Source organism: Momordica charantia (assembly GCF_013281855.1).
Source record: "Momordica charantia cultivar OHB3-1 chromosome 1 unlocalized genomic scaffold, Mcharantia_2.0 BLBB01000001.1, whole genome shotgun sequence".
Lineage (NCBI taxonomy): Eukaryota > Viridiplantae > Streptophyta > Magnoliopsida > Cucurbitales > Cucurbitaceae > Momordica > Momordica charantia.
In genome coordinates, this window is record NW_028275157.1 from 18103746 (window position 1) to 18128771 (window position 25026).

Consider the following 25026-nt stretch of genomic DNA (forward strand, 5'->3'; position numbering starts at 1 on the left):
GTAAACCATGTGTGTGTGTGTTTTTTTTTTTTTTATAATGAAAGTAAAATTAAATCATGTTTTAAATGCTTGATATATATTTTAATGTGCTGGCTAAGGGTTACCCTCCTTTTTCCATTTTGAAATTATTGGAAGCTGCCAGCTGGTCGGCTTCTGAAAGTTCTCTCCTCTTTCTATATATACACATATATATTGCTTCATCAACTCAAGTTTTTGTTAATTATTAGCTTCTGGAATATTTGAAAGCACTACTTCACCTAATGTGTTAATTAATCACCTCAACAATCTAACATTTTTATGTCCACTGCAATATTTTATTATTGATGCAGAAATTTGATCGGGATTCTTTTTCCTAGTTTCACTGATTTTATTTAGAGTAAAAGATAAATGCGTAAAGGTATAATTATATTTTAGACGTTAGGAACTTTTTTTAAATCGGAAACATAATATCAACATGTAGTTACCAAAAAATCAGTTCTAAATTATGCGATCTACTAAATATGTGGTTACCAACTTTTCTTTTCTGGGATTTGTTGACTTGTTATCTAGAGAAGTTGAGTATAGAGTGTAACGTGTTGTGAGCATACTAGATTTGGTTTACTTTCTGATAGAAATTTGGTTATCTGAATCTGAGTAGAATCTCGAGGCAATATATGATATATCCTTTTAAATTAGTTAGGAGAATTCGAATTCTAGAAAGTAGGGATTTTCTCATCCATAACATTTATCAATAATTTTTTTTTATAATCGATCTCATCTGACTTACGCTATGTATTCCTATGTATAACCGAGACTCGTTGTCTGGACTGAGCACACAATGACAAGTAGAGAGTTTGAACCCAATATCTCATAGAAGGTGATAGCATACCGTCCAAAACCATTGTCACTATACCATCTCTAGAGACAATATTTTATTAATAATTCTAATAATCTAACAGGCCTACACCCAACTTGTTGTACTCTTTCCCTTAAAGGTTGGAGGTTCATAACTCATCCCTACTAAAAAAATATTATTTTTCTGTCCAGAAAGAACATATTTTATTTAATCTAATCATTTGTAAACTTTTTAGATTTATCAAGATTTCTAAGGTCTTCGTGGTCATTCACTTATCTTTTTTTCATTTACCTTTAGAGATAAAAGGTAGCTAATAGGACCCTTTCTCTATATCTCAAGGACACAGTAACCTTAAAAATAAAATGTAGGTCATTAATAAAATTTCGTGGGAAAAAAATAGGATTCACTTTTACCAAAAATCGTTTAGGATTTTTTTTTATTATTTATAAAAAAATTGAATGAAATATAGCTTCTAAATCAAAATTTAAACAATAAATAAATTAAAACAAATATTATATTAAAGCAAAGGCAGAAAAGGAAAGAGAATTATACTATAAATAATTAAAATATTTGGACGGTTATGTTTGATATTTAAAAATGATATAAGTTTATAACCATACACTTTTAAAAAGAAAAATCTAAAAATAGCTATTTCCCTAATTTGTCTAAATTTAACACTGGCAGTGACATTAAAGTAGAGAGATGAGAAGATATGCTCAGAGTCACATCCCGATTGGAATAAAAAGGAAAAAATGATTGTCACGTTTTGGGCACAAAAAGATTATTTGAATTGAACACGCAATCATCTAATTGAAAAGTTTTCATATTTTGGTAGGTTCAAAATAAAACCTATTTTTCTGAATGAGGCTAAAAAATTATAGGAGCTTTTCTATGCCACAAATACGAATGCGGAGGTTATGAGCGTAATTGGAGTGAAGCAGTTAAGACGTCTTTTTCGTACTTCTTTCTCATTTTTGAAGCAATAGAGCATATTTGATTGATAATTAGAGGTATATGTCAAAATTGCTGAGTTATGCTCGTTTTGACTGACATGGCAAAATAATTAATGAAATTGAAGTTTGAGGGGATGATTAAATAACTTTAAAAAAAAAAGTTAGAAATTGTTCCCATCGAGAAAGGTATATATCCTTTAGTACAATAAAAATAAAAATATGGAGGATGAGATTTGAATAGTTGACTTTAAAAGAAAGAACAAATAGTTTAACATCACATTGGTATGAATAAATATATATTTGTAAGATCAAACAATAAATTATTAAATATTTATTATGTGTTGGAACAAATCATAAAATAACTATTACTTTTAAAAAGTATTGAAGTAATCTTTAATAAAAGGTCATAATCGTATCCATTTAACATATCACAAGTCAAACATCATAGTTAAAATTTTTCATTTTGATATTAAGTTTGGTATTTATGTCTATGTGTACGACATGTGTAACGAAAAAAACCAAGTCAAGTTGAACCACGACTTATATAAAACAATTTTTAACAATTTAATATAGTTTTTACGTAAACACTATAAATCAAAAAAAAAAAAAAAAAAAAAAAAAATCGGCAAAGGAATCATTTAGTATATTAAAACAATGTAACTTTCTTGTAATCTCTTGAATAGTTCATAAGTCAATTGTTTGATTATTTTGTCCGTTGGGGTTTTAGCAGATGGGCCGGTCCAAGCCCAAAAATGAAGACGATGCACACGCTGTCAGAGACTTGTTAAGGCCACGTGAAAACGAAAAGAATTTGAGACCTCCATTTCAATCTTCCGTGATAGAAAAACAAAAAAGAAAAAGAAAAATCTCACGTGCGTGAACCATGTGGGACAAATTAAATATAATAATTTGAAGATCCGCGCACAGCTAATTCTAAACTGTGATTTACTCGAATCATATATTAAGTGACAGAGAATTTTTTCTTTTATAAAGTAACAAAGCGATTATTTTTCCAGAAAAAGAATATATAGTAATTACCGGTTCCGGAGAAACTATCATAGCCATTACATTTACCTATTGAATAATAAATAACAACCTTTTAAAAATATAAATAGAATTTATAGCTGCAAATGATGTAATATCTACTTAAAAAAAATTAAAATTGAAGCCAAGACTTTTAAATTTAAAAAGATAGTTCTTAAAAATTAAATGTATGCTGGAAATTGGAAATTGGAAAGGGAAAGGACTGTTGCAAACATATATCGAAGTCTTCAATGTACCGCCTCGTAAAATATATCGAAGTCAATTTGCCAAATTGTACGAACACTAGGAGTTGACCAGATGCCTTTTTTTTTTTTTTTTTCCTTTTCTTTTGTTTTTCGGTGAATTGCATTTACTACTTAAAATGGATTGGAAATTGATTCAATATAATATAAATCACATCCCCGTCACTCTCACCTATTCTTAAAATCAAACCACATTGTCGCTACTCAAACCATCAATAATCCCATAAATATAGCCCTTCATTTCATTTTTTGTTCCTACAAAAGAAACGTCTACTTTATTTATTTTAATACTTCACTATCATCAATTAAAACCAAAACAGCTGCAACTTTGCTACAAAAATTAATATAGAAATATCTTTTCCAATTATAATTTATAACGTTGGAGTACGTCTATTTTTTTTTTCTTTTACAATTATGCACATACAACCATTTTAATTTTTATACTAAACTTTCAATGCTCATCCATTCAACTATAGACTAAGACAAGTATTTTAGTATGAGGAAATTATACATAAAATATATATATATATATATATATATATATTGTATTTATAAAACTATTATTACTTTTTATTTTACTAATTTAAACTAAAAGCAAGATAAATTTTCCCCCAAGCTCGTTAATTTAAAAAAAAAAAAATCAAATTTTGTACCAAATTAAATCCAGCCAATGAACAAGATCTTGAATAACTTTCTCCTCACAAAATTCTAAGAAAAAAACCCTAATACAATTTTTCTCAAAAAGTCCCATCAATTTTCTATTAGACTATTTTATAATTTATTAACATACCTAATTTATTTTAAACATTCTTATTAAATGAAAACTTATTAGAAAGTAAAAATTATCATCTTTATTCAAGTTTAAGATAAAATTGTAACAACTATTTAAGCTTAAGTTGTAATTTGATGAAATTTAAAATTTAGGGTCAAAATTGATATAACTCACTAATTCAAAAGGAAAAAATCGATATTTTGAATTTTTTTTAAATGTTTATTCAGAAATCCTGTGTCTTATGATATATATTTGTCGAATTTAAGAATACAGTATGAGTATGTATGTTTGTGCAATGAATTAAATAATACAAAAATACACATGTTGTAGTTAAAAATAATAATAATGTGTTTGATAACAATTTTCATTTGCAAAAGGTAAATAATACAAAAATAAATGGATAGACGGCAGAGGAAATCTGAAAAAGAAAAAGGGGGGTGGACGGCGAGTAATGAGTATGGAGGGAGTCAAAATCAAACACGGCTCGCTCGGTATGGTGGGGCCCAGCCAGAGCTCAGCCGTAGCAACAGTCGCCCGTGGGGCCCACCACCGAACGAAACTTCACCGAAACGGGCGCATAGTTGGGCTCGAGTTCTGAATGTGGACCGTCGGCTCAAGACTTGGTTAGGTTATTATTGGAATTGACTACTTTTTGTTTCTGTGCCGTCAACACACCGGCGGCTCCGGAAACAGGTTCTTTGCATTTGGAAGAGGATTCCACGTGGACTTCTCTACAAATCCCTCCATCGCCCAACCAGATTCTCTCTCTCTTTTTTTTTTTTTCCCTCGAAAATATGTCTCTTTTTATTGAATGACTGAATGTGATATTTTAATTGGATTGCGGGCACCGATTAAGTGGCGTGCCGTGTTTGATAATTAGCTTAGTGGTTAAATTAATTTGTGGCGATGGAGTTCTTCTTCCCCACTACACCTTAGAAAAATTGGAATAGCCATTTATCTGTTAGAGAAAATAGAAAAACTCTACTCCAGGAAAACTTTATAATTTACTTACTCTTATTTATAAGAAATATACATGGAACTTGGTTCTGATCCATTAGAAAAAATATCTCCTTTGTTAATAGATAATTATAAATTTTTATCTTTTTGATATATAAACATTTAGATTGATAGACCCATGTCATACAATCAATCGATTGAAAATGATTAGAGTGGGAGGAAGTCTACAAAATATTTCTACTTAGTAATACTATTATTAAAAAAATAATAATAATCTAATGAAAACCTAACCCATCATTCATCACACAACTCCACCTAATTTTGAATCTTAGAAAATCGACCATTTGCGCATAAGGATCAATATCATTTTAACCAATTTCAATTAGAGGGAACAAATTTTTTTTCTCCTTCATATTTGACCTTTTTAGTATGAAGTCTAAGTTCAAAGTTGGACATATCCAATTGGGGAGTGATTGATTTTTGGGTTTTCCCATCATGACCTTGAATTATATTCCAAATTTTTGTAAAGCTGACGATTGACATTCATCACAAAATATAGTTGGTTCTTTCATGTCTACGAAGAAGCACAGAGTTAAACACTTTCACCCAAACATCTTTAATAATTGACATCATAAAAATGGGTTCATAGCTACGTAATAAATTAAAATTGTCCACCGATAATGTGAAACCAATAAGCGGAGACTAGAGACTAGAGACTATAGAAGTAGAGGCCGGCAGAGTTTCAATTTTGACTTGATAATTAATTAACTGGGAAAACGCAAGTAGTTTTTATTTTGACCACTAAATTAGTATAAGGTAAATTAAAAAAGAAAAAAAATCCCAAAATCCCACCGCACCGCCACCACCCACATTATTTCAACCGACGGAAGTGCTGTGGTAAGAAGCTTCGCTGCTCCAACACTCCAAATTATCATAGCTTTGGGTTGGTAGCAACAGCAACGCCCCCCACGTGCTGTCAAAATATCTGCCTTTCCTTTTTATTTTTCGCCTCAACTTTTAAATAATATTCCTACCTATATATAAGTCTCTCTTTAATTATTATCCAACTCTTTTGTACTTATAACTTATAATAACAGCACCCTACAAAAGTTGTGGTGCATTAACTTCAAATAGTACACCTTGTTTGATAGCTGTACTAATTAATTGTTGGGCATTCTTGGATTTTTGTTCCACGATTGCATCTTTTAAAATTTGATATAATAGAGATTGAAAGAGGGAATATAATAGATTCACTCAAATGTAGACGTATGACCAAACTAACGCTGGCTGGTTAGGCACAATGTTATATATTTTCACCTACAAAGTCGAATTACCTAATGAGAGGGGTGAGGATTGGTTCTATGATTTGGTTGCTCCAACATTTGGAGCTGAATTTTGGTTGATTCTGTATTAGCTGTTTTTGGGCACGTGCGATTGTGAAAGGAGAGAATATTGATACTTGAAGGAAAAGGAAAGGGAGAGAAGAGTAGAGTAAAGTTAAATGATGGGTGAGGCATTTTGTCAAACAGGTTGTGTTGGAGATGAAAGAGGATGGAGGGAGTAGTTATTAAAGTACAGGGGAGCTGTCAATGGACCCCTTTGCAGAAGAACGCGTGTCCATACCGTTATGATGTGAAGCATGTGATTTTGTGATACACCAATCTTCCGCCGACAAAGGACAAACCCCAACTTACTCCCCCATCATTTTTCCATTCGTGGCCGGTAAATTCAACCCATTTTGTTTTTTATTTATTTTTTATTTTTTACCACCATTTTAGTTGCCAATACTCTAATGCACTCTTAAATTTTTTTTTTTTTTTTAAGGATTATTTTTACAATATAAAATATAAAATTTTATAGACGAATACCACTCTATTAGAAAATTTGGCATGACTACCAATTAAATGTATGAAAGGTTTTCCAAATGGGCAGAGCCAAGAAGGAAGGAGTTCCCCTATTAATTTCTATTGTAATTTAAAAATTATATATTAAATACTTAATTTTGTCATTTTATTTTAATTTAATTCTCTAAAAGGTTAACGTATAAAATTTTGTCCCTTAATGCTTCACTCTACCTCTAATCATGAATAACCACACGAACAGAAAATTTGTACAAAAAGTTGATAAAAAGGAGGAGTTAAGCATTCGGGGACGCAAGAGGCATAAAAGAGAATAAAGAAGGCAAAATCCCACGCCATAAGAATGAAAAACACATTTGTAGTAATTAACGAAAAATCAGGGATCCCATAGGCATAGGCTGCTTGATTTTTATACTTTTATGATTTTTAGTGCAAACAAAAAATACCGTATTGATTGATCTTGCAATGGCGAATGATTATGCTTTTTTAAAGTGTTACTGGTCTTTTCTCCAACAAATATGGAGATGAGAGATTGAACCTCTGACCTCTAGAGAATAAGCAATGCATCTTGATCGAACTCACAACCTCCTAGTTGGAGATATATGTGAATTATCACTGAGTTATTGCTCATTTTGGCTTATAAGTTAATTTTATTAAGCATGGAAATAAAAGTCTCACATTTGTTAGAGAAAGAAAATATTCATGATACATGGTAGAGAACAAATATCTCCGCTGATACGAGGGATACGGTTTTAAGTGGAATGATCTTACATTTTTAAATTTAGTCCATTGATATTTAAAAAAGTTCAATTAAAATTTTAAATTTTGAATAATTATTATATTTAGTTTCTACCGTGAATGTTTCTTAGTGAAATTTTGACCCACACCCAACATATATTATTTCTAATGCTAAATTATAAAAAATGCCCTTCAACTTTGGGGTTGGTTTGAATTATACCCGTATCTTTTCAAAATTTTCAATTCTAGCATCCACCTATAAAATTTTTTTAAAACATCCTTTCATAAACTTTTCCATTAAAAATAAAACAGAAATGTGGCATGGCGGTAAATAATTGTAGATACTTATGTGGTACACCACATGTGCACATAAGTAGTTTTAATTTTGCACTTAAATTTATTTTGATAAGTTTCAATTATGCCCCACATATGATCAAAAGTTTCATTTGATCCTTTAACCTCTTAATTATAATTGTTTCAAAAAAAAAACCATTCCATTTACTTATTCATTAAAATGAAGACGTAAATGTGACATGACAATGTAAGTTGTAAAATAGAAATTACACATCAACACAAAGTATCATAGAATTTTAGTTCATATTAAACAGGGTGCGGATTAGGAAGGGAAGTAGATTTAGGGATTTGAGTTTTAGTCAAAAATTTATTTTTAAAAGAAGAAGCTGCATACTATGATTTCAACTATCGATAAAAATAAAAAATAACATATTGTTAAAATTGAATGAGTGTAGGAGGTTTAGAGATCAGAAAGCTCCATGAGAAGAATATGTTCTTAAGAGATATTTTGTGGAAGAGGGGTTTGTGTGGAAAGCAAGGGTCCAAAATGGAAGGTGCATTCTTGAAAGTTAAGAGATTTAGAGTCCGTTTGATAACGTGTCTGTTTTTTATTTTTGTTTTTTTATTTTTAATGAAGAAAATGTATTGTATGTTTTCAACCTCAAATAATTCAATTATGAGAATAAAAAATGAAAAACTTATTTTAGATGTTTCCAAAACTTTTATAGAAACAATAAACATGAAAATTTTATCTTGAGGTTCTTTAACTAATTTTTTTTTTTGGCAAATTAATGGGGGAGACCCTGGATTTTGTCCGTCATTCATGGTTTATTTCCCCTTCGAAAATTTTGTTTCCTCTCAATCAGTGAAACAATATTTTATTCTTCATTTTTTTAATGTGACTAGGACTATTCATTTTTTTACACGGCAGGTTTTAATCTTCATTTTAATAGAAAAGCTAATAGAAAATTTGTTTTGAATAATTTTAAAAATTAAGGGTCAAAATGAATTTTTTTAAACTATTTCATTCAAAGCTGATGGGCATAATCGAAATCTCTATATCCACGTGTACCTTTATTTGACAACTCGTCATCCAACTCATCGTCACATCATATTTTGGTTTTCTTTTTAATAGAAAAGTTAACACGAGTATTTATAATTAAAAAAAAAATCTCATTTTAAAAATTGAGGGTAGAATTGAAATTTTTAAAAGAATAGGACATAATTGAAACCTACCCTAATGTTTTTTAAATTGTATTTTGTATAATTTAACCGTATTTTCAATATGGGTAATTGTGATCGAGGAAGTTGGTGCGTCCAAATCATCAAATTCTAAACATTTTTCATGCCTACTTTACCAATTTACTATCTAAGATTCTTAACCAATAAAGTATGTAATATGACGAAAAAATTACATTAAAATATGATATCCTTTTGGCTCAATGTGGAAAGCACCTGCAACCAATAATTGATGGCATGCATAACGATGATTTTGTAAAAGGAAAAAAGAAAACAAAATAGTGTATAAAGTAGATTTCTAAGGTGGGGCTGCCAATTATTTTTCTTTTTGAATACTCAAACTCAATCAATACGGCTTTTAATTGAGGCCTCACTTTTCACTTTCGTTCTAAGCCATTGCCATTATATGTTTGTCACACCTCACCTTCATTTCCTTACTTCTTTTGGTTTCTATTTACAAGTATGTGCAAATATAATAATTTAAGAAGTGAATTACAATTTTATTATAAATCAACCACTAACTAATTCTTAATGACATAATTAAGTTATTGTTATTCATTATTGCTATTATTTCTTTAAAAATTCTCTTTAATCTCTACTTTACCTTTTGACGATCAATCGTTATTTATCGTGCTAATTAACCTTAAAAAAAATATTAAAGCTCCATTGTTTTGCAAACCTTATAAGAACTAACCTTTTTAAACGCCAAATAATAAAAATGAGTGTGCCATTGCAAATTCCTTTTATTTTATGAAGGGAAAGTTATCGAAATTGTCCTCTTTCTTTTTTTTTTTTTTTCTTTTTTGGCTTCTAATTGAGATTAGTATTAAAAAGGGCTTTTTATTTTATTTTATACTCTTTTTGCTTTAGCTGAAAATCATTTCTTTAATGAGTCATTTCTTAGTAGACCTTTTTTTTTAAGAAATGTCTGTTAATAAATATGTTAATCATTTGTGTTTCTTTCCTCCTCATCTGAGCAATGAATGCATACTACTCTATTAACTTGTTTTTGTTTTCATATTTTAAAATAAAAATATAATGAAAAAAATTATTTACTACCTTGAAATATGTATTTATAAATAATTTTTGAAAGAGAGTACATTAAAAGCGGGGAAAAGTTATTTTCGGACAAAATAGCAAGGAAAGAAAGAAAGAAATTTTCTTAACTAAAAGCATTTTAAAAAAGAGCAATGAGAGAAAAAAATAAAGCATGCATTCAAATATTAAAAATGAATGGAAATAAAATTAAATGCGACTTCAAAAGGAAAAAACTTTTAGTTTATTTGAAGTACGTAACTATATATATATATAGGACTAGAATATTGAATTTTCAAATTCCTACTGGAAATTTTTAAAAAGAAAAAGAAAAAAAAAACAGGAAATCAGTCGTGTTGTCCTAACAGCCACAGGGATAGGACAGAGTGTAGCCATAAAAAAAATTGCAACGCAGGTGACGAGAGCGGTGGCAGTTTAGTCATTTAGACAACAAATTAAAGAAAAAAATAAATTAAATAGAGAAACATTCAGGAGCCATCGCTGTTAAAAAATCCGCGTGGGGTTCAGTAAAAATCTTGGGCGGTCCACCATATCAACCACGTTTCCAAAATACTGCCTTACGTTGCTCTCTCTTTCTCTCTCTATCTCTCTGTGTGAAAAGAAAACAACTTCCCATCCGCATGCAATTTCTAAGTAAAATCAGTTAATATCACGTGCTCTAATTTTTCTCATTCAATTGCATCGCCTAAATCTTTCCTATAAAACAGCGGTCTTGAACAAAACTTCAACCACACTGCTCGTTCCAACCCACCATTTCTTTTCTTCCCTTCATTTCTGTTTACTTTCTCCGCCCAGAAATCTCAACCCGCCGACAATCCGGACCTCCAATTTTCCCCATGGACTGGGTTCGAGGACATGAAATTGGACATGGCAGTTTCGCCACCATCAATCTCGCGCTGCCTTCTAAAACTTCTGCTGCTCAATTTCCATCATTAATGGCGGTTAAATCATCTGGAGCTGTCTGCTCTTCCTCGCTTAAGAACGAGAAGCAAGTTTTGGATCTTCTCGGTGATTGCCCACAAATTGTTCGGTGTTTTGGCGAGAGCTGCACCCTCGAGAATGGCGAGCAGTTTTATAATTTGTTTCTGGAATATGCTAGCGGCGGGAGTTTAGCTGATAGGATACAGACCCGCGGTGGTCGCTTGCCTGAATTTGAGGTTAGGAGGTATACGAGGACGATTCTCGAAGGGCTTCGGTATATTCACGGAAAAGGATTTGTTCACTGCGATGTAAAACCCGGGAATATTCTCGTGTTCGATGACGGGGATGTTAAAATTGCCGATTTCGGATTGTCGAAGAAAGCGGGAAAAAACAGAGCAGAAACAGAGCAAGAGAGGAAATTCCAGCTGAGAGGCTCTCCTCTGTACATGTCGCCGGAATCGGTGAGTCATAACGAGTACGAGTCACCTTGTGATATATGGGCCGTTGGATGCGGGGTGGTGGAGATGTTGACAGGAAAACCCGCCTGGAATTGCCGCCCGGAATCCAACATCTACTCTATATTGCTTCGAATTGGAATCGGAGAGGAGTTGCCGGAATTTCCTAAAGATCTCTCGGAGGAAGGGACGGATTTTCTCGGAAAATGCTTCATCAAGGATCCGACGAAGAGATGGACGGCCGAGATGCTTTTGAATCACCCATTCGTAGCAGACGCCGGAAAGTCTGCTCCACTGACGGCCATGGAGGAAGCATCGACATCGCCGAGGTGCCCTTTCGATTTCGAAGATTGGGCATCGGTTGAGTCGCAGGAGATGGATCAAAGATTTTGGTCGAATTCGTCGTTTTCGTCTTCCCCGACGGAGCGGCTGCTTCAGCTGGTGGACAACGAGGCAGTTGATTGGTCTGTCGCTGACAGTTGGGTCACCGTCAGATGATTTTAAATCGGGGTTTAATTCGGCAGTCAGTGGACGTAAAAGACGGAGGGATATCAATTACGATGGGGTTGAGGAAATTTTTTTTGGAGGATCTTCAATCGAAATCGAAATGAACGGTGCAGGATTCATTTGGTTTGTTGATTAATTTTAATATGTGTAAATACCTAATTTGGTGAAAGATAGATAGGTATACACACCACACGGTTGAGTTGATGGATGGACACACCAAATATGGTGTGGTCCACTGTACATAAAAACAATTTCTTCGTTGATATGTGAAACAATTAAATAAATAAAAAAATCATTGCTTTCCCATCAAAGTCATAAACGTGAAAGTCTTATAAACTTTAAGATTTTATCAAATATCCTTCTTAAATTAAAAATTAATTGAAATAATTTGTGAGAAAATATTAATTAATCTGACAAATCCGGCAAATACCTCAATTGGGGTCAATTTTCTCTTCCCAATTTGACCAATTGTTCATGGATTGAGTTTAATGTTTATATTCATCACGCTTAGACATGTATTTCCTAATACACATTTCAAGAAGGATGATTATTGATATATAATTAAGTTAAAGTTATTACGTTGAAATATTTAATCTTACGTTCATACTTTTTTCCCTTTCCTCAAATGGTCCCAAAAGTTGTACTGAAAAAATGGGTAAACAAAAGTCTGTGTGTTTATGAGGGAAAAAAAAAACCATGTAGTGTGAAAATGCTTGGATACCAAGATTAGATGAAAGAATTGGCAAGAAGCGAAGTGTGTTGAGAATGAGACAATATGCTACCACCAACACCCAAAAAGAGAGTAAAAAAATGGATGATGGGAGTAATAATAATAGAAGCAAAGCAGGAATAATTCAAAGAGGTGGTTGGTTTCCCAAAAACCTTTTTTCATTCAACGTTCAAAGTAGTAAGCCATATGGGAATGAGAAGATGATGGGGTCAAAATGGGGAGAGCTCCCAGCCCCCTTCTTCCTTCCAAAATTTCAATGTGAACACCATAAAACTAAAACATATGTTTATGTATATAATATATGGGGTTTATTTTAGTAAAATTGGGTTTTGAAAAATGTTTTAATTAAGACGAAGAGCGGTATGTGCACTTATTCTTGAGGGAGATGGGCTTGTTCATGTTGGTGGGGTCCATCACCACCGCGCAGTCCACGCTCTTGTAGAATTTGGGCTTCACCAGTTTGCCCAACACGTTGGCTCTCGACCGGACCGTGAATTGAATGTTCAAGGGAACCGCTTCGACCGGCTCTCCGTTCATGCTGCTCAGGCTGGCCCCGCCTCCGTATAACGGAATGCTGCTTCCTTTAACCGTTACCGTTATCGCTCGCTGGCTCTTCCTCCCTTGATGGAACTTTTGCATCTGCATTTCAAATACATTACTTACCCTTTTACAATACTTTATTTTATAATAAATCTTTCATTTATGTCCAGTAGGTGTCTCCACGCTCTTGTCAAAGCATGTTTAGCTAATCATATATCTACTGAGTCTTATTTATTTCCTTTTCTTTCAATTTTATTTTTGCAATGCTTTCTTAAAGCAGCTGGAGATTACTTTTTCTCTTGTTTCAAGTTCTCAAGAAATGTGAGGGGATTTGAATCTCCAATAAATTAGTTAAAGTTCATATTTCCACGAAACTTATTCTTTTTTATGAAACATTTTATAATTTGTCAACTTGAACATAATTTAGTAATAAAATATTATTTATGTGTTCCTTTGAGATGGAAAGTTTTAATCTCTATCCTCTATATTTGTTGTATAAAAAAAAGACATATTACAAACTTATTTATACATTTAGTTCTTTACAAAAGCAAAAAAGATTTTTTTTTTATTTTCCAAATAAATTTAGATTATCATTGTTTTGTCTTTGAGTTCCATTTACAATTTTAACAACATTCTTGAAAAAGATTATTCAAGAAAACAAAATTAATTTTTAAAAATAAACAAAATGATCAAATGGACTTAATTTGTAAAACAAAACAATAATCAATAAGCCTCAATTCAATATTTTTTTTATATCAATTATCAACTAGATTTACCATATCCGTCCAACTCATATTTTAAATTATGTAGTTTTACAAAATGTTATTCAAGTGTTGACAGTATCAATTAGACTCGTTTTCTTTCAAAAGTTTCAATTCTACATTCTACAGGGTCAAAAAAACACACCATTTCATCAACTTTTCTATTATAAAGAATTTGAGATGTGACATCACAATGAATTGGAAAAACTTAGACACACATGCATGCATGTAAACACTTTCAATTATATTCTTAAATTTTAATCATTTGTCTGTTATTTCAAAGTTCCATTTTAACAAACTTTTTAAATGGTTTCAAAACAACCCATTTCACTAACTTTTTAATTACAATAAAAATAAAAATGTAACCGTGGGTGAATTGTAATTTGTAAAATGGAAGTTACAAAGGGGTAGAAATGACCGTTTAAGGCGCATTCAAAATGATTCCTATGAGGAAGGGAAGTTGATTTAGGGCTCTGAGTTTCGGTTAAAACCTTTTGTCGGTCTTCCATGGTTGGCTTTTAAAATTTTGTTTCCTCTCAAATTTTGTAAGAACAATATTTCATTATAACCCCAAAACTGTTTTCCTGATAACGGTATATGTCTAAAAACTCTAAATCACGTTTTACTTCTGGAAAAGTTAAAAGTTCAGAGAAAAAGTATTGAAATTTTTGAAATAACAGAAACATACTCGACATCTGCCCTAAAGTTTTTTGGATAATTTGTATAATTTAACCGATCCTTTTATTGGTTGATTGAGACGAGAGACGGATCAGAACTGAGAAAGCGGTGCAAATGAAAAGAGTTAGGGATGTCGATTGCTTACATTCCCAGAGGCGAGAGTGAGCTGAGAATACGAAATCTGAAGCGGCGTGGAAGTCACATGAACTTCGAAAAACGTCGCCGTATTTCGAAATATGAACTTCACCGTCGCATTCATCGTCACCAAATCCGTGGCCACCCCTGAAAAATCTGCCCCCGCTTGGATCACGAATTTGTCGAACAAAATACTCTGCCCGGAGAGAAAAAGAAAAAAAAAAAACCGCAAATAATTTCATTAACCAGCCCCCACTTCCTTCAAATTTCCATAATCACTATTTCATTTCATTAAGAAAAGAAAAACGCACTTACTTTCATGAGAATCACGGGTTTCTGAGGGCGGCTCGCACCCCACAAAATGAGAGAAAACAGAGAGAAAAGAACCACAAAGCTTATAACAAAAGCAAGGAAGTAGCAGCGGCGGGTGAACCCATCGGAGCCGCCGTCGTCCTCGAGAAGACGCTCTTCTTCAATGGCGTCGAAGCGCTTCCAGGGCTTGGGAATCTTGTGGGTGGCGGCCGGCTTGCGAGATCCGGGCTTGACGGAGGCGGAGAATCGGGTGGAGGAGGAGTCACGTGAGTGTGGGCCCAGCGAGGAGTTGGAGTGGGAGTGAGGGGGGGACCCCATTGGGCTGAGCACCGGGCTCGAGTGGAAGGAGTTAGTGGTCTTTTCCCCATCGTGGGAATCCCGTGACGGGCTCTGCACATAGTAAACCGGCCGGCGAGAGCTCGGCGACCGCGTGGGCGACGACGGCGTCAGACTGCTGACCTCGGAGTCGGTCTTGGCCAGCACCGACATTATTGGGTGGGGATTAGCGAGTGGCGAAGTAAGAGATATATAAATCAGAAAGCGAAAGATTTAGAAGAGAAGAAGCAAATGCAAAGCAAAGAAGGAAGAGGAGGGGCTAAATCAAAATGTATTAGAATCTGCGGAAGCGTATGCCTTGGGAAAGCACGTTGGTGGGTGTGGAATTCTTTACAGAGTCCGAAGCATTTTATTTTATTTTTGGTGGGAGTGAAGTGAAGGGAAGGCGATTAAATTAATGAGGGCCAAAATTTTAGTACACAATACAGATCTCATCTGGCGAATGACGACGAAGGGCGATCAGAGACAAGTGCAAGATTTTGTGAGATTTATGGGGCTTGGTGGAGGTGGCCCTTTTTCTAACCAATCGTCCTTTTTTTATGGTACGTAAATCTAAATATTTATTGTGAATATGATTGCTGTAGGGTTTAACTATCCAACCAATTACCAAACTTCGTGTTTCCGTCTAAGTAATTTTAGTTTCTCTTTTGTTGTAAAATGAAAATGTAGTCAAAGCGAAAATGAAAATGTAGTCAAAGCGAGCATAGTTCGTCAGTAAAAAAAGAAAACGAATATGGTTTAGCTGTAATTGACATATATCTCAAACCAAAAGACTGTGAGTTTGATCTCCACCTCCACATGTTGTAGTTAAAAAAAAATCTAAATGAAAATGTATTCAAATTGAGAATAAGATTGACGGGATTGTAGAACATAAATGAGAATACACTTTGAGAGAGTGATTTCCAAGTTTGAGATACGTTCTACCAATTGATTTCATTCCTATAATTTACTTAGATTTTAGGTTTTTTTCCTTTTAAACATGAAATTTGACTTAACCAGTAATACAGATCATCAAATTACTGTACATTATAGATGCATTTAAATCATGGAAGAGATATTTTGGATTCCGTGGGTGAGTAGGAGGTGGTTTATTTCGGACTAAAATTAAAGTTATTTTTGTTGAAGATCTGTAATACACCAAATAATAATAATAACAATAATATGTTTAATGGTACATTTAGATTATGAAGTCTATATTTGCACGTTGGCAAGGAATGAGTTATATAAATTTGGGTTCTTCTCAGTTAGATTTGTTGATAATTGTTATTATCTGTAGATGTCATCGTGTAATATACAAATGTAGTATATATATGCTTTTAGTAGATTCGTAGTTTGAGATTAACAAACTCATGTACCAAATATAAATTTAACTTTTTAAATTTAAAGTTATACGACCCAAGAGTCTAAGATATTTTCATAATAACTAAAGTAATAATCACAATAAAAAATGTGCAGATCTTAATATTTATTGCATTGATTTTTATTTTTCCTTTTTTTTATTATTATTATTTTGCTTGTAAGAATATCATCTAGATCTCTAGCTTTAGGGTATGGGCCTCGCTGAGTTTGGACTGCTGTTCTTAGTGTGGGTCAGCCCAATAATGACTTGGAAATTTTAGACCACGTTGCCAGATTTTAGTTCCCATTTTAATTTTCACGGTAATTAGTATTCTAATCATTGTATTTATCACTTTTTAACTTTTTTCTTCCTTTCTTTCTTTCTTTTTTTTTTTAATAGAAAATCTCACTTTTAACTTTTAAATTGTCATCCTCCATTTATTTTAATTTTATTTTCGAAGAAAGCTCATTTATTTTATTTTAGTGTACAGATATAAAAATAATAATTTAAGCACTCTGATATCAATTATTTTATTAATAATAATAACAATAATAACCCACAGTAAAGTTGACATTGATACATAAATGTATGTTAGTAGGTAAGTCTATGTCGTACTATTCAAATGTCCACACAGTGTTTCACATCATTTTCTTGTTTGAAAAAATATATAGTTATCCATGTAAAAAATAGACTTTTATGGATATGAAACCATCTAAATGGTGTTTTATAATGATTAATTTTTAATTTTTTTTGTTTAGTTGAATAATTATAAGGTAAAAGACTGAAGTATCAAAATTTGAGACATTAATGAATATCTTATTTTTTTTAGTTGTGTTCGATAATAGGTTTTAATGCATTCTTAGTTACATAAGAAAACATCGTATTGACAAACTCTCATGGATCTCCCTAATATTTTTTTCGAAATTTGTTGGAATAATTTAATGGATTCTAACCATACTAAACAACTAGCAAATGAACTTATTTACTTATGTCACTTAACTTCTCAATCAAAATTTCATAACATATTTTGCAACAAATAGTTTAAAAATCTCCCAAAACAAAAAGTTATCAAAAATTAAAGAAACAAAAAACAGTATTCAACACGAAGAAGAAAAATACCTCGATAGGAAAAAAAGGGTTTATTGTAGTCTGCAAGTTAATTTGGATTAATTTTCTTTTTCTAACCAATCTTATAAGATCAATTGAAGTGCATGAAAGCTATACCACAAAATGTACAGGAAAAGAATAGTCGGAATGAAATAGTAGGAAGAAGATAAAGTAGGAGATGCTATCCCAAATGAAATAAATATATCTATAGATCTAATACATTTTAAATAAAAAATTAAACTTTATAAAAAAAATAGTATACAAATTTTAAAATGATTGCAATTTATTTAGGTAAATAGATAGGGAAATAATTTAAAATAAATCAAAGTGGGAGAATTTAAAATTTCAATCGGTCAGTTAAGCAAAAATTCTTATTTTTATACAGCTAATGGTAACTCAAAAAAGAAGAAAAAAAAAATTGATTAACACGCGGGTGTGAGAACGACTTCAACAAAAGAATTAGATATTGGAAAGTCTCCTCTCATAAAATTATACAAAATGGTGATGCCTACTTAACTAAATTAAATAATGCCCATCCATCATCTAATGACTTACCGCCCAGATTCTGGTGAGGGCACAATTGGAATGTAAAATAACATTTTAGGGCTACAATTCCTATATTCATAATTTAATTTGTATATCTAGACTTGTTCTGAAAACTCTATAGTTAAAGACGGCGGTAACAAAACTCTGTTTTTCTTTCCTTTTTCCCTCAAAAAAGGAGCCCTAATTTTCTCAATTTCAGTTATCACTCTCGCTACCCCTTTCTCCTCCTCCATCTCAGATTCGAGCTTCAGCTATCATAAATCCAACGCCCGCGACCAGCCGGCCGTCCGCCACCTTTTCACGGCCTCCACAGACAGCCACCCGCTCTTTATCCTTCTCGATCGATCGTTTTGCGGCTTGCGGACTAAGCCACTCGCCTCCCAACCTTCCATTATTTGCTTTCTCTTCCTCGGTAACATTGAATTCCTATTCACATTTTCATTCTTTTCGGCTTCTTTGAGTTATGCCCTCTTGTTCCGCCCCATCCCCCCCATCTTTGATTTCTAGTAAGATTGAAATACTTGTTGATCCTTTTGACAATTTGTTCGTGTTCAAAATCGGTAGTGCTAGCTTCGTTTTAGGTTTTTTTCCCCTTTCCATTTGAATTTACCAGATTGATTGTATTTTGTAGTGAGGGCACCGGGTAGCTAGTCCTCTTGTTGTTGCCAATTTCTGTTTACTTTATGAGAATGAGAATGAAAATGGGGGAGATTCATAATGAAAATCAATTGGAGAGGTGCAATATGATTGATATTGTTTACTAAAGTTTGAATTCTCAATTTATATTAATGTGGGATCGTCACTAAGATTAAGATACAAATTTAGTATTAGGGAAAAAATAGAGTCGAATCATAACGACATTCCTTTCGTTTTCTAAAATTAGGAATGATTATTGGCTTTAGTAGGACTTAACTGCGGTAAACACATATACTGAGATAGAGGGAGCATGATTTTTATTCTTGACACATCAATATACCCATGACGCAGCGGTTGTGAGTTGCCTACAATTTAAAATTTATAATTAAACAGGTGCAAGTAATTTAAGGTCAAATGTCATTTGTATTTCTTGATCAACGATGATAACTGTAGTGTAGTTGCAATTTTTTTTAATAAAAAACTTGATATTAAGCAAGCTAGAATGACTACAATTTAGCCATCAGTTACTAGTAAAGTGATTAATGTCTTAGTGTATCAATAAAGTAGATCATAACCACTATTTGGCATGAGCTGACCTAGTAGTCGTTGGGCCTATGTAAAGAAGTTGGAGAAAATGAGTTCAACCTATTGTAGCTACCTATCTAGGATTTCAAATTTTACGAGTTTCCTCAACTTTGAGGTATTAAAAGTGAATTGATTTTTCTCATGTCAGGAAAGTCATATATTACCGTAGACCAAAAGGGACTCGATTTTTCTCATGTCAAGAACGTCTTAAATTTGGTGATGCCCAAGCTCTAGAACAGTACCTACTCTCTAAGGTTGAATTCTTTAGAAAATGCTTGTATGAATCTCTCGTCATCTGCACATGATACTGTAGACCAAAAGGGACTCAATCTTATAGGACTGGATCAAGTCTTGCAGATCAAGAACCTTGCCCTTAGAGGGATGGTTATCTGTTTTGAGAAGCAAAAGCAAAATGGAAAGGAACTCATAATTTTCCAGATTTTAAAGAGGTAGGACCATAGGAGAGAAGTGGAGAGGAGAGGAGAGGAGAGAGGAAGGAGATGACATGGAAATGAGAAAGAGAGAGAGGAGAAGTGGGAGGAAGAAGACAAGTCAGAAGAGGGAAGAGAGATGAGGTAGAGAGGGTTGACAGGTCACATAAAAAGAATATAAGAATGATTAAAAAGTCATGTCATTAAAAAATCTGCCACATTAGTAATTTTGTGAAGACTGCTAGTGCTAAGTAATTTAGTGATAGAGACTAAAAGCAAGTATTTAATGAACTTTAGGAATTGTTTTTTCAATTTTGAAATTATAGAGGTCAAATAGAATTGAAACCTTACCTGAACTACAAAGGCTAAAAGTGTTTTTTTTTCTTTCAATGATTTACTAATTTGAAAAGTTTGGTTTTTCTGGAATGTTTAGCAATCATAAATTTTAAAGATTATATATATCCATCCATTCCTGTGCAAGCTTTTAATTGCCAACCTCAAATCCAACAGTTCTCGTTGTTACAAGCTTTAGTTGTTATATGTTGCTGCTAAAGTAATTTTAATACATGCAGATATTTGATGTTGGGGAGCATAAAGAAGGCGGCGCGTTCACTTCATATAAGTCACAGAGTCAGCCATTTAGAAGTGAGGAACAGCGGGAAAATTGTTACCGTAGAGCCACTCTTGCGCAACAAATTGTTCTCACATTATAGATTTTTAGCCCGAGCATATCCTTCCTTCCCATTGTACTGCACAACAAGAAGTTTAAGCTGGACTAGGAATTCTAGAAACTTTTGTGTATGGACAACTAGTAATGTTGTTAAACATCATGCTCAATTTGTTTGGAAAAAGCTTTCCGGCAAATTATCCTCCAATGGCCATAGTTTTCCCACCATAAATGAAGTTGCTCGAGCATTCACCTTGGCCATGTCTCGTTCTCACCTGATAGTACCTGGTATATTTGCTTTTACATGCGGCGAGCTAGCATGTGCCCAAAGAACATTCACAAACATAGACCACTATCCATCTCATAATTCTTTCTACATCCGTGCACAAGATGGACATGCCTATGTGATCTCACTACTATTTTCTACTTTAGAAGGCGTGATATTATTACTTAGAGCCCTTTATTTAGCAATCCTGTTCTCACCTAGCATATTGATGGCTCCATTTGCGGATGCCTTTGGATCCCGCTTCAGGAAACTCTGGCTTCAGGTTGTTCACCGTTCATTGGAAAAGGGTGGCCCGGCATTCATTAAATGGGGTCAGTGGGCAGCAACACGGCCTGATCTCTTTCCTCGAGATTTATGCATTGAGTTATCAAAGCTTCATACTAAGGCTCCAGAACATAGCTTTGCCTACTCAAGGAAAACTATTGAACGGGCATTTGGTAGAAAGCTTTCTGAGATATTTGAGGATTTTGAAGAGAAACCTGTTGCATCAGGAAGTATTGCTCAAGTACATCGAGCTCATTTGAAATTTCGATACCCTGGTCAACAAATCAAGCCCATGGTGGTTGCTGTAAAAGTCAGACATCCCGGGGTTGGTGAATTAATTAGGAGAGATTTCATTATAATTGATTTTGTAGCAAAAGTCTCAAAGTTTATTCCTACTCTCAATTGGTTGAGATTAGATGAAAGTGTGCAGCAATTTGCTGTTTTTATGTTGTCTCAAGTTGACCTTGCAAGGGAAGCTGCTCACTTGAGCCGCTTTATTTATAATTTTAGACGGTGGAAGGATGTTTCATTTCCCAAACCCGTCTATCCACTTGTCCATCCTGCTGTTTTAGTGGAAACTTATGAACAAGGGGAAAGTGTTTCACACTACGTTGATGAGCTTGAAGGATATGAAAGACTAAAGTCAACGTTGGCACACATTGGGACGCATGCTCTTCTAAAAATGCTTCTGGTAACATAACTTGTATATATTGTTACTGTAGCCTTGCCGACTGATTTTCCTTCTTTTAAATGGTTTTCATTTTTCTCTGCTAAAAACCCATTCTGTTCTGTGTCTCCCTTCACATGAACTCATCTAATGGCAGCTGTTTTAATTTCATGGATGTGTTTGCATCTTAAAATTTTATCCAATTCCGCAGTTGCTTCTTTAGTTAGTGTTGCACTTTTCTGGATTCGAAGGAGTTCAATTTTCCTTTCTTCAGGTGGACAACTTTATACATGCAGACATGCACCCTGGAAATATCCTTGTCAGAGTTTCTCATGGAAAGTCACCTCAGAAGCGACTCTTCAAATCAAAGCCTCATGTTGTCTTCCTTGATGTAGGCATGACTGCTGAACTTTCTGGAAGTGATAGAGTAAATTTACTGGAATTTTTTAAGGCAGTTGCTCGTAGGGATGGCCGCACTGTTGCTGAGCGCGCCCTTAGGTTAGCAAAACAACAAAATTGCCCTAATCCAGAGGCATTTATCGAGGTAAAATGATGTGTATCATTATTATTTTTTGTGAGCTTTTAGAATAATTGTGGTTTAGGTTATCGGCTGCAGAGTTGGGCGTCGAATTTCTTTGATAACTGCACTGGTTTCTTGTTTCGCATATTGAAGAAACATTCTTGGAATTGTATTCAAAATTTTCGATCATAAAATTTTGGATTCTTGTGTCTAGATAATTTTTTGAAAAAATCATTAAGAGTAGAGTACTATTTTATCGGCTTCTACTTATAAAATGAAAAATATTAATATCAAATAAAGTGACACAATAAGTAATGAATATTTTGTTTTTAAAAATTTGATTTTCGAGCATGACTTTCATTTTTTGTATTCTTAAAATTTGAAGTACAAGAAATAAGATATGGTTTGAGCCTACTTTAGTTTCTCTTTTCAATAAGAAAAAGAATGAAGAAACAATTATCAAACATCTTTTTTTTTTCTTTATTAGAAAACAGAAAATAAGAAATAGAAATAAAAAACAAGAAAGGGGTTAACCAATGCGCTTTTAATTTATTGTTGGCTCCTCTTGTGAATTTTAGATTGAGATTTTCTTTACCTCATGAATTTCTTCATAAGGTTTGATTGTAATTTCTGTGGGAGTATTTCTGATCATCTGCTTCTTACAGGAAGTGACAGAGGCGTTTGCTTTCTGGGCTACTCCAGAAGGCGATCTAGTTCATCCAGCTGAAGCCATGCAGGAATTACTGGAGAAAGTGAGGCATCATAGAGTCAACATCGATGGGAATGTCTGCACTGTGATGGTGACGACATTGGTTCTTGAGGTAACTTCTGTCTGCTTTGCTATATTGACAAGATTGTATTTCTGCTACAACGTTTTCTCCCCCTTTCTAGTATGTATTTTAAAGTTTTCGAGAATGCTTTTATGGTCCAATGACCATGAATGACCCCATTTGGCAAACACTGATATTTTTCTATGGTTACTTGTATATCTCATTTGGATAGGGTTGGCAACGGAAACTTGATCCTGCTTATAATGTGATGCAAACGCTGCAGACGCTATTACTAAGAGCTGATTGGGCGAAGTCTCTTTCCTACACAATTGAAGGATTGATGGCCCCGTAGGTTAATGTTTTTGGCTGTCTGATCTGCTCCAACAAAACAATTTTGACGATGTAAAGGAGAAAGAAGTTACAAATATTAAGTTTGATATGTTATATTTATTCACATCATTTTTTCCCACTAAGCTTTTACTTTAGTTTTTTTCAGCCCAAATCTCAGTAGATGAAAGTATAAAGCAAATAATGTGGTAAAGAGCCCAAATATTCTTTTGATTTTACAGTGTAAAGATAGCATCCTCTGCTCCTGGTAAACAGAAGCAACAGATAAAAACATTACCTTCATAACTGTTTCTCATTTGTATTTGATTTCCTGCACATTGGGTTAAATAAACCACTCTCTTGACTGTATTATAGTAATAGATATATGTGATCTTGGTACGCATTTCTTGCTCGATGAGAAGCCCAGTTTTAGATGTTCTTGTTTGTACAGAGATTTCAGTTGTAAATGTCGGATATTAAACACCCACGAGGCTGTCTGAAAATGAAGGGTTATGTTAAAAATGCATGCTATTCCTAAACTATATTAATAAAGTATTAATTCCTTTGAGGTGGTTGTATTTTGGTCAATGTTTTGCATTACTAAATTTAGCACGTCTTTAGTTTTCCCACTTGTCCATTCGTTGATATATATTTAGTTAATTTATTTTGATTAGCAAAGTCATAAAACTTTTAAGATTTTGTCTAATAAGTTTAAAATCTTTCTAATAAACTCTTAAACTTTCAGTTTTTTTTTCCTTTCCTAATAGGTCCATAAACTTTCAACTTTGTGTCCAATGAGTCATTGAACTTAAAAAATAAAAATAAAAATCTAATAAAGTATCTAATAGATATAAAATTAAAAGCTCGTGTACCTATTAGACGCAAAATTGAAAGTTTGAAACTTTGGATACCAACATTTTAAAAGTTCAGCAGCCTTATATTAAATACAACAGGTAATTTAACCAATTAAATTTATTCAATAAGAGGTAAAACTAAATTTTATATATAAATATAAAAGAAAGAAAATGAAATTTTGAAATCATAAATCGTTTTTTTCTTTTCTGAAGAATTATAGACTTTTATGTAATTATTTGTTTTCTAAAATAATTTACTAAAACTCTTTTATGCATTTTCATTTATATTTGACATGAAGAAAAAATAAATATAATTTAAGAATAAACTAAAAAAAATATAGTATGTTTTTTTTTACATTAAATCTAAACTGTAATATATCAAATCAATCAAATGATGAAATTATAAGTCTAAATTTTTTACTGTGAACTGAAATAAAAAAAAATATTAAAAAAAAAGAGTTATATAACTATTTTTGTCAACAATAACAAGATTCCTCTCAAAAAAAAAAAAAAAAAAAAAAACAAGATTCGAATTCAAGACTAGATAGACTTTACATGATAATTTTGTGTGAAAATTCTAAGGAAATATTACTGATTAATAATATTTCATAGTTGAGGAGGCTCATTTCGTTCTGTTGCCAATTGTTTCTTAGGTATGTACTA

At 32.9% G+C, this 25026-nt stretch overlaps 3 protein-coding genes across 4 annotated transcripts; 2 read left to right on the forward strand and 1 right to left on the reverse strand.

The window, feature by feature from the left end:
- The first annotated feature begins 10705 nt into the window (after window positions 1–10705).
- Window positions 10706–12183, forward strand: MAPKKK21 (mitogen-activated protein kinase kinase kinase 21). The gene has a single exon (XM_022277212.2). The coding sequence runs from the start codon at window positions 10826–10828 to the stop codon at window positions 11861–11863; it is 1038 nt and encodes a 345-aa protein (XP_022132904.1). The 5' UTR covers window positions 10706–10825; the 3' UTR covers window positions 11864–12183.
- Window positions 12184–12717: 534 nt separating this feature from the next.
- Window positions 12718–15829, reverse strand: LOC111005632 (uncharacterized). Its single transcript, XM_022277213.2, has 3 exons — window positions 15032–15829; window positions 14727–14912; window positions 12718–13241 (listed from the first exon to the last, which is right to left on the reverse strand). The coding sequence occupies exons 1-3, from the start codon at window positions 15515–15517 to the stop codon at window positions 12948–12950; spliced, it is 966 nt and encodes a 321-aa protein (XP_022132905.1). The 5' UTR covers window positions 15518–15829; the 3' UTR covers window positions 12718–12947.
- A 2636-nt stretch (window positions 15830–18465) lies between these two features.
- On the forward strand, window positions 18466–23878 carry LOC111005627 (uncharacterized). Of its 2 annotated transcripts, XM_022277208.2 has the most exons (6): window positions 18466–18768; window positions 19726–19831; window positions 20581–21916; window positions 22167–22436; window positions 23078–23233; window positions 23415–23878. In XM_022277208.2, the coding sequence occupies exons 3-6, from the start codon at window positions 20588–20590 to the stop codon at window positions 23532–23534; spliced, it is 1875 nt and encodes a 624-aa protein (XP_022132900.1). In that variant the 5' UTR covers window positions 18466–18768; window positions 19726–19831; window positions 20581–20587; the 3' UTR covers window positions 23535–23878. The 2 variants fall into 2 exon arrangements, with proteins under 2 accessions (XP_022132900.1, XP_022132899.1); XM_022277207.2 differs by lacking the exon at window positions 19726–19831.
- Window positions 23879–25026: the final 1148 nt, after the last annotated feature.